Here is a 10,517-nt window from a genome sequence, read left to right on the forward strand (position 1 = left end):
AATCGAAGCAGGTAGACCCCAAAGCACTACAAGCAGATCCTCTGCTCAAAGGTGCCTCCTCCTCAGATAAGCAAAAGGTCCCAACATGGAATACCCAAGGAATGGAGGTGGACAACTTACAATCTAATTCCAAAATAGCAGAAGAACCAAATGAGGAGTTAAATGATTCTCAGATCATGGAGGAGGAAACAGAGGCTATAGATATTGGGGAACTAGACATCCCAGGCCTAGAGCAGGCATGCAATACAAACAATTTTGACAAAATTCCAGATCGACAACTTGAGAATCTGGAGGAGATCCTATCTCGGGCGCAAAGGCAAAAATCTTTAGGTATTCAGACTGGCAGCCCCTGGGATGGAAGATTCATTACCAAGGATATCAAAAAGCGTGGAAGGAAAACAGACCTCCAGCGAACAATCAGAATAGGAGAAATGCTAGTGGAGTCAGGCAGGTACTCCAAGCTAACCAAGTATTATAACTCTGATCATAATCCTTCCCAATGAAGTTAATATCATGGAACATAAGAGGGCTTAATGGCCCAGGGAAAGGAAGAATACTTAAAAACATGATAATGCGAGAAAAACCTCAAATCCTTTTCTTGCAAGAAACCAAATGCAATTCAAACGCTCTGGAAAGAATTGCAGCAAAAGTATGGCCAGGGAGTCTCACTGCTGCAGTGGATGCCGATGGGGCATCTGGAGGCCTTGCAATCTTATGGGACGCCCGAGCTATTAGACTCAACAACATCCATGCAAATAAGAACTTCCTCCAAGCAATTTTTCACATCATTGGGACAAATATACACGGGCTCTTAACCAATGTATATTTTCCCCAAGAGGCAATGCATAAAGCAGAAATCCTAAACACCCTCTCTGCAATCAACCTTGATAGACCGCACCCTTTATGGATTTCTGGAGGCGACTTCAACATGATTACTAGGCTGGAAGAAAAAAGGGGAGGCAAGAGCAGAGGGAATCAGGAAGGGAAACCCCTAAAAGACTTCATTCAGAATAACTGGCTTATTGACCTGCCTTTCAATAATGGTCTATTTACATGGAGCAACAGGAGAGCAAGGTCGCAGCAGATCACTTCTCGTTTGGATAGATTCTTACTTTCAGACAATGCTATTCATATCGGTGGAGACTTTGCAGCTTCCATCCTGCCTCTCTCGGGATCTGATCACTGGCCCATCTCCCTTCAGTGGACGCGTCCTGGCAACCTGATCAAAAGACCATTTCGTTTTGAGGCTTTCTGGATGTCTCATCCGGATTTCCACAGCTTAATCAACTCGGAATGGAACAATTTTTCCCCTCCAACAGGTTCAAAGATGTTTCAATTTCAGCAGAAGCTAAAGCATCTTAAAAGCAAGATCAAATGATGGAATCATACTTCTTTTGGTAATATTTTCCAGGCTCAGAGCGCCCTTGAGCTAGATATGAAACATTTGCAGCAGAGGATTATTGTTGAAGGCCGTTCAGAGGACCTGTCAGAACAGGAAAAAGTTCTTGAGGCACAAATCTTAGAAAGGGCTAAGCAGGAAGAAATGCTATGGAGGCAAAAATCAAGAATAAGGTGGCTTAAAGATGGAGAAAAAAACACAAAATTTTTTCATAGTACCACCATCCAATGCAGAATGAGTAACAACATAACTCACATTCAAAATGAGCAGGGAGTTAAAGTGGAAACACATGAAGAAATTGAAAGCGAACTCCTAAACTATTTCAAGCAAGTGCATCACGAGCCAAATGTAGACAGATCGCTGGCCATAGAAAAAATTACTCGAAATATTCCTAAAATTATTTTAGAGGAGCATAACCAACTTCTTCTCAAGCCTGTAGACTTACAGGAGGTGGAATCGGCAGTTCGTCAGTTGAAAGCAGGGAAAGCACCCGGCCCGGATGGATTCACCTCCAACTTTTTCCACAATTTCTGGGATTTGATCAAGATGGAAGTCTGGCAGGTGGTTGAGGAATCACGAACCTTAAGATGGATGTTTCCAGGAATGAATGCCACATTCCTCGCCCTGGTACCCAAGGTGGATCAACCTAGCACACCTAACAAATATAGGCCTATAGCTCTGTGCAATATAATCTACAAGATAGTCTCCAAAATCATTGCCTCCAGACTCAAATTGCTGCTTCCTCTCATCATCTCACCTGAGCAATCTGGATACGTCGAAGGTTAGAAAATTACGGATGGTATCATCCTAACTCATGAAATAATTCATTCCCTGAAGCACTCCAAGAAGCCAGGTATGCTCCTCAAAATAGATCTTTCAAAGGCTTTTGATAGCTTAAGCTGGATGTACATTAAAAAAGTTCTAACTGCTTTTGGCTTTGCTCCTCCTTGGGTTAGATGGGTTATGAGTCTCATTTCCTCCTCTTTCTTTTCTGTTCTGGTCAATGGCATTCCCTCCTCTCCTTTTCATCCTTCTCGGGGAATTCGGCAGGGAGACCCTCTCTCCCCATTCTTGTTTGTCATTATGGCAGAAGGATTGGGCCGAAGCATTAAACTAGCTCAGCAATCCCAACGTCTCAGAGGCTTGTCCTTTCACAACTCTTCAACCTTCACTCACCAACAATTTGTTGATGACAACATGCTTTTTGGGCATCCTTCGGTCCAGGAAGCTCGTCAGCTCAAATCATTACTGACAGACTTCTCGGAGGCCTCAGGAGCATCTATCAATAAATCCAAATCTCAGATATTCTTTTTCCACACCCCTGCTATCACTCAGGCAGCTATCGCCCGCATTCTGGGATTCTCCATTGCTAACCTTCCTTCCAAATATTTAGGAGCTCCTTTGACTGCCTCGGCCCTGAAGCATTCTTCATGGAAGATCCTCTTAGAAAAACTGGAGGCTCGCCTTTCCTCTTGGACTCACAGATCTCTAAATATGGCGAGTCGTCTAGTCCTCATAAAAGCAGTTCTTCATGCTATGCTGCTATACCTCTTCTCCATCCTTGCAGCTCCCAAATGGGTTCTCAAAGAAATCAAGCATCTCCAAAGATCCTTTCTTTGGGGCAGCACCGGTCACAAGCGCAAATGGGCTCTTGTCAAATGGGACACTGCATGTCTTCCAAAGAGCGGTGGCGGTATTGGATTAAGGGATCCTTCTCACAGTAATGAAGTCATGGGAGCTCGAATTTGGTGGAAATGGCTGACTGCGCCTCTCACCCCCTGGGCTTCTCTTTGGACAACTAAGTATGCAAGCAACTGCCCAACGGAGGAACTAATAAGAATGTCAGAAGTTAGCATGGGCTCCCTAATATGGAACTCGGCCAAGCAACACAGAAGTCTCATTCAGCAGCACAGCTTTTGGGAAGTGAAGAATGGCAACACTGCAAGGTTTTGGGAAGATTCCTGGTAGCAGATGCCCAAGTTAAAGGACCAAATTTCTCATATGCAACTTCCGGAGCAGGATATGCAATCATATGACAAGGTTAAAAACTTTTGGAAGAACTCATCGACCCAAGAGTATAGGGAATGGATCAAGGCGGATCAGATCTTAAGACAAGGAACGCCACAAGTTCAACAAACTCTAGACACAGAATTAATGAAAAGGAGAATACAGATCTCTGACGAAAGGGATATCCTTAGATGGGGATATGAAGAAAGAGGCACCTTTACTACGAGAGAGGCCTACAATCTCATTATCAAGGAACAAATGGTGAAAGATCCTCTCTGGAGCAAAGTCTGGGACCCTTCCATCTGGCTGAAAATCTCCACCTTTCTCTGGCTCCTATGTCACAACAAGATTCTCACGTGGGACAATCTCAGGAAGAGGAACTTTCATGGGCCCTCAATGTGCCCTAACTGCAGACAAGAGGAGGAATCCATAAAGCATCTCATGCATTCCTGTCATATTGCGCGCAAGCTCTGGGAAAAGGTTAGTTTCCGGTGCCAAAAGGAAGGAAGAATTCATGGAGACATCATTGCCACCATGCGCAACTGGGATCAGAATCCTTATCAAAGCAAGATTTTAAATTTCTTATGGAAGCTCATCCCAGGCTTTCTCATGTGGGCCATATGGAAGGAAAGAAATCGTAGAATCTTCAAGGATCACTCTGCGCCGCTGGAGAATATCTGGAAAATAATTTTCCAAAATATCGAGGAAACTATTTCTCTCAAAACCTGGTATCAGGAGGACCTTCCTACTATCCCCCAAGAACAGTCCATCTGGGCTAATTGGAACCTTCAATGGAATCAAGAACAGGTTGTCAAAGGAACAAGGCCTCCGATGGGTCGTTCACCTGAGAAGTGGTTACCCCCCCCCATGCATATGTACCAGCTAAACTTCGATGGGGCCTCGAAAGGTAATCCAGGTAATTCGGGCTTTGGAGGGATTTTCAGAGACTATAAGGGTGCTCCTCTTTTATCCTTTTTAGGATCAAAGGGCTGGGATACCAATAATTCGGTGGAATTGGAAGGTCTCTGGCAGGGTCTTATTCTTGCACAAGGTAAAGGATTCTTTCCGCTTATAATAGAGGGTGATTCTCAGATCATCATAAATATGGTCTCAAAAATCTTGCAAGGAACTCCCTCAAGCAAAGTGAGTAATAGCTGGAGAATGGCAAAAAGGCTTGAACTTATTGAATGTTGGCTCTCCTCTCATTGGGCGGTCACTTTGAAGCACATTTGCCGGGAAGGAAACAAAGTTGCAGACTTACTTGCTAACATTGGAGTTGAATGCAGATTGGATCTTCATGCTAGATCAATTTCCAGACTGGCCTCTGAGTCCCAAATCTTGAATTACAAAAACCTTGTGAAGAACGAAATGAATCAGGAAGGAGGGGAACACCCGGATGCGGGTGAATTAAATGACATTTGATGTTTTTAATGACGAGCGACAGAGCGTGGTACTGCTAGCTGCATACCAACATAGTTATTCATGAGAGTATCTGGCTCAAGCAGGTTAACCTTAAGCGAGGGAGATTTTGCCTGAATCCAGTATTAACTGCTCACTCTGTCCAAGGCGAGGCTCTTGCTGATATTACCATGGCGATCTCGGCTCTCCTTCCCACTGTTTGCATTCCGCCTTCTTGTCTCAGGCCTTTTCTGGCTGAGCGTCTCTATGGCAGGACTGTTTCTGTTAACAGAGGTAAGCTCTTGGTTGCTCTTGTCGTTAGAATTGTGCTATCCTCCTTTCACTCTCAGGCCTGTTCTCTGCGCTTGAAGTGGTTACCCGCTGTGTTGTATTGTTTCCACGCCATTGCTTCTGGTATTGCTGTGCTTCCCTTCCATCGCCTCATCATGGTTCGCCATCGCATGAAAAGTCACTTTGGGGGAAGCCGTGGTGGCCATGGGCGTTCGCAGTCTGTTCGTTCTGTGGATATTACCCCGCCTCCTGCTACTCAGCCCTCTTCTCTGGTGAATTCGCCTCCTCTCAGCCCTTCCTGTAGGCCAATTTCGCACAATGCTTTTCAAACTACCCACTTCAAGTTTCAGAGAAATCTTAACAAGCCTATTATCTCGGCCAATATTACAATTATTTTATCTGAAGAAGAGGTTCCGCCCCAAACTATGGTGTGCTTGACGTCTCAGCCTTCTCAGGGTGGTCTCAGAGAGGTGGGCAGCCAGAGCAGTGAGCAGATTGTCGCTGATGGCAGTCAGGAGAAAAGGAAGGGTAAGCTGCATGACAAGGGCGATGCTCCCAACGACAATCAGCCATCAGGTGGCTACCCTCAGGGAGCCTTTGTCTCGATGGTCAGGGAAGGCAATTCGAGTGACACTCATCCCTCGTCGGTTCATCCTGGTGGTGTTGATGCGGGTAACATGGTAGGAGACGATGAAATGTGGTATGGCAATGCATGCCCGGTGGTGGAGGAGCCTCCGAATGAGAACATGGCGATTTGATGCCACCTGGGACCTTCCAGACCTTCCTAGTTGATTCTGATGGTTTGAATGATCAAGTTCATGTGGTTTTGGATGCAGCTCTGGTTCTGCCTCTATAGCCTGGCGGTTTCATTCTTCTTCCTGGTGGGTGGTAGTATAAAGCTCTTTTGTGGTTTTGGCCAGCGTATCTGTCTCTCTTTTCTGGTCTTGTCTTCTTAATAGGTGGTTATACCATCTCTTCCTCATGATCTTTTTGTTAAATTTTGGTTCCTATGTCTGGTTCCTAGCTCACTGTAACTGGTTCTCCCTTACCTGGGATAGTTTTGTTGCGTTGAACGCTCTCAGTTGTTCTTGCCCGAGGCCTCAACCCCCTTGTAACATTATTTTGATTTTCAGTTAATAGAATTAGTCTTTACCGAGAAAAAAAAATAATAAAAAATTAAAATACATATTTCTCTAAAACAAATATAAAATATTTTCTAAATAAAACAATAATGTCAACTATAATAATAATAATAATAATATTTAAAATACATATTTCTTTAGCTTTGATTAAAAATATTATAAAATATCATTGCTCACACGGTCCATATTACATTGTAATAATATTTAAAATACATATTTCTTTAGTTTTGATTAAAAATATTATAAAATATCATTGCTCACATAATCCATATTACAATCAATTGTGAAAGTTTTGTAGTAAAAAATATCACTTTCATTCTCACTCCCAACCTAAAGTAATTTATGTGGATATTCATATCAAATAATATATTTTTATATCCATCATTTTTATTGTGAAGAATATCTAATGGTTAAAAAAAATGTGTATATATTATGTAAAATAATTGAAAAAAAATCCATATTGTTAAAACACTTCAAGTAGTTTCACTATTTTATGTTTTGACCTTTTTTAAGTTAAGGTCAGTTTTGTCTAAATTGCAACAAAGATTCGTTGGAATTGCAAGTTTAAGTTATGTACTCTATAAAATCCAAGTGACCAATGAAAATTTAGAAGCATTGAATCCATTTATATATTCAAAAATGTAATTTAAATAAGATATATATCTTAACCATGGATATAGAAACTAGTAAGAGAGATCAAATATGTATAGATACAATTTTTATTTTTATTTTTTATTTTTTATATTTTTCTCTTAAAAAGTATTGTACTTCAAAAGATTAGTGATTAAGATGAATCTATATTGATAACATATTATGTTACGTGTAACATACTTACTTTCATGGATATATATATATATATATATATATATATATATATATATATATATATATAATGTCCAAAGGAGCATAATGAAATAGGAAATACCCATTAAGGATGGAGAGTTGAATTGAAAAATATGAGCAAATTGTTAATAGGCCAAAAATTTAAGGTTGTATAGGAGTTTCAATGAAGATGGGTTGATTGTATGTTAAAAGTAAAATTGAAATAAATTTATTAAAAATAAATATTTAAAAAGTGATTTATTTATTTATTTATTTTTATTTTTATCTCAAGGAATTTGGTGAAAAATATTTATAAAAACATATTGTAACCAATCCAATATTAGTATTTAATATTTATAAATTAATTATATTTAACATAATAATGAAAACCTCAAAATTATATATATATATATATATATATATATGATTTTAGTTATATTTTCAATCTAAATTATATGTTGGAGCACAACCATACATTAAAATCAATGTTCGAGCTCACAACTATGAATGTTAAGTTGATATTCAACCAAAAATTCATTTAATATAATAATTTATATTATTTTCTAAATTAAAATTTAGATATCAAAATCTATATTAACCAACTTTAAATATATAGCTTTTAAATTTTTATAAAGTCCATAGTTATACTTTATTAATTTTTTTATAAATTTATAGTTATATTTTATTACTAGAGCTTGAGTAGGTCTAATTGTTAAGAGCATGTGTTTCCTACTAAGAGGTCAAGGATTCAAAAACAAAGGGATAGAGTATGTATGCCTTCTTAGACTTAGTAGTCAAATTGCGGAGGTGGGTCCCTTGTCCCACAAACAGGGGGGTCTCATACAACAAGAAGGGTAGAGTATGTATGCCTTCCCACAAACAAGGGGTCTCATACACCAATTTGATGTCTCTCTTAGGCGTGACCTTAAAATTGGATAATAATAATAATAATAATAATATTTTTTTGTAAGCTTGATAGGACTACATTTTCATCATGTCCAACTTCTCACCGTGATTGGAGAGATAGCACAAGATTTCAACCCAAAACTTCGCCACTGCCAATTACTTTATAAACTTATAAAACTAATTATTAAAAAAAAAAAAAAATATTATTACTAACTTAAATTATATATATATATATATATATGAAATAGAGTCTTATCATATATAAAAACAAGAATCCCATGTAAATTATTTTTTCCCAACATGATTAGGTTCACCCTATTAAAAATGAACCCATGTTTTTGTCGATCAATTCTGAAAGATTCCAGAACATATGAATACGATATCGTATTCAGTGGATTGCTTAATCTCTCTCCGGGGATAAAGAAAACAAATCATGGATGATTTTATAACATTGTTTAACCAAAAAAATTGAGCATTTCTAATCAATTTTCCTGTGATATCAACCATCCTAGAAGTTGCTTTAAAATATTACGTCAAATTCAATTGTATAGAGATAACTCTCTTGGAATAGGTGATAAAGACATCTATAAAAATTCTTGCATTTCATTAACAGGGTTGACATAGTTGGCTAACCACAGTGGATTGAAAATTTGAGTAATTTTCGTCAATTTTTCTATGATCATGTCACCATCCTAGATGTTGCTTTAAAACATTAGGCCAAAGTCGATTGTACAGAGATAACTGCGCTGAAATAGGTGATGAGACATCCATAAAGTTTCTGGCTTAACAGGGTTGACATTTGTTTAAAAAGGGTGGATTGAAAACCGTGATACATCATGAAATATTATTCAAATGTATCAATTAGTTGGACTGGTTACTTACATTCAAAAAACCGATAAAAGTTTCTTCCACATTATTGCATCATCTTCTAACCTTTATACGAAAGAACATGATATACTGAAACAAAATCAACGCAATCAGAAAATTATTCATGCATAAGGATTCTCACACGTAATTCTTTTGTATTTTTTACTTAAATCTCCTCAGGAATTTTGTAATCTGATTATATATAGCAGAGCCCTGAATTTTACTCTAACGAGGAGTCCCAAAGTTGGCCACCCCGGCCGATCATCTAATCCATATACAGACATATAACCTTCAAACTGTCATTTATTTATTTAGATTCATATAAACAGCAAACCGAATCTATATTCCGCCAGTGGATGGGATTCGTGGTGCAGGAGCACCGGGTTTTCTGGGAGCCCGACCGAAACCAGACCCGCTAGGGTTTCTGGGATCAGAATTAGACATAGAATTACACGCGTTAGGTTTGCTTGGAGGTGCTTCCCACAGATCCCGGCTCCCCCGGTCATCTAATTCCAAAGTCATATTGGGCATCAAAACCAATACAACTGCGATGGACGCTAGAATGGGCCACATGACGGAAATTACAGAACGTGCCATTATATCAAGAATTTCACTGCGAGAATTCAATCGAATGTTTGCAGACAGCTCCAATGGATAACTCTGATGTGACTGCAGAATGCCTACGCGTGCAGACAAAGCTCCAATGGATAACTCTGAGTGACTGCGAAGTTTATTTATAATGGAATTGGGGTTGTTGCGTCTCGATCTGATTCTGCTCCATTAATTGTGGAGACCATGCAGAAGGCGTTTGCTTACACATTTATTCTGGTATCCAGCGATCGTTGCGGATTTTGTTGAAAAAAGTGTTCAATTATTTCTTAAAGCAGCTGCCATGAACATGAAGCTTCGAGGGCCAAAAAATAAAATGAGGCTCAGTGGCGGTACAGTCTGTTAAAGTTGCGATGGTGTTATTATGAGGAAATATTATCATCAGAGACGCGCTAAACGAGCTCTTTCCTCAGGATGCAAGCAGCATAGGGTGGAAATTCATAGCATTTGTACAGATGGAAGCATTTGCGCTGCAACGGGAAATGCAAGTTCAGAGTCATTTACGAACTCCTTTTTATATTTGTCGCAAGGGCGTGCCAAGGTTTTGAGTCCGAAATATATTACATCATATTTCACCTCCATCTTCAGCCATAAAGACATCGAGTTAATGTAGGTTAGTCGAATAAATTATTTATACGATATAATTTAATCTCTGGTTCTCCTAAAATCGAATATGTTGTTTTGTTAATATTTGAAGTTTGAAATTAAAGTATTACCATTTTTAATATTACTTATTTTAATTATGATAACAAGTTATATTAGTTTTTTTAAGAATAATTGGATTTTGAACTTCTATTTTATAAAATAGTTAAAATTTGAAATTCGTTGTAACTAGAAGGAAATATTTAAAAAAATTGGTGATGATTTAAACAACTATGAATGCAAAAGAGCAATGAGTAGTTTAAGGAAACTATATTTTTGTTTAAAAGGAAAAATCTGGTATATATATATATATTTTTTGTTGTTGTTGGAGATTTAAGTTATTGTTCTAAAATTTCCAAATTTATGTACAAGAGAGTGTTTGGAGAGTTCCTAATAATGTTAATCTATTTCTTAAAAAACCATTCAAATATCTT

General features: G+C 38.5%; 1 protein-coding gene across 1 annotated transcript; it reads left to right on the top strand.

The window, feature by feature from the left end:
* The first annotated feature begins 565 nt into the window (after positions 1–565).
* Positions 566–1,378, top strand: LOC149181928 (uncharacterized). Its single transcript, XM_089414379.1, has one exon. It carries the CDS (start codon positions 566–568, stop codon positions 1,376–1,378), a length of 813 nt encoding a protein of 270 aa, XP_089270505.1.
* The last annotated feature ends 9,139 nt before the right edge of the window (positions 1,379–10,517 follow it).

This window comes from Pinus tabuliformis, chromosome 3_2 (assembly GCF_031772625.1).
Source record: "Pinus tabuliformis cultivar Carrire ecotype Pingquan chromosome 3_2, CPIR1, whole genome shotgun sequence".
Lineage (NCBI taxonomy): Eukaryota > Viridiplantae > Streptophyta > Pinopsida > Pinales > Pinaceae > Pinus > Pinus tabuliformis.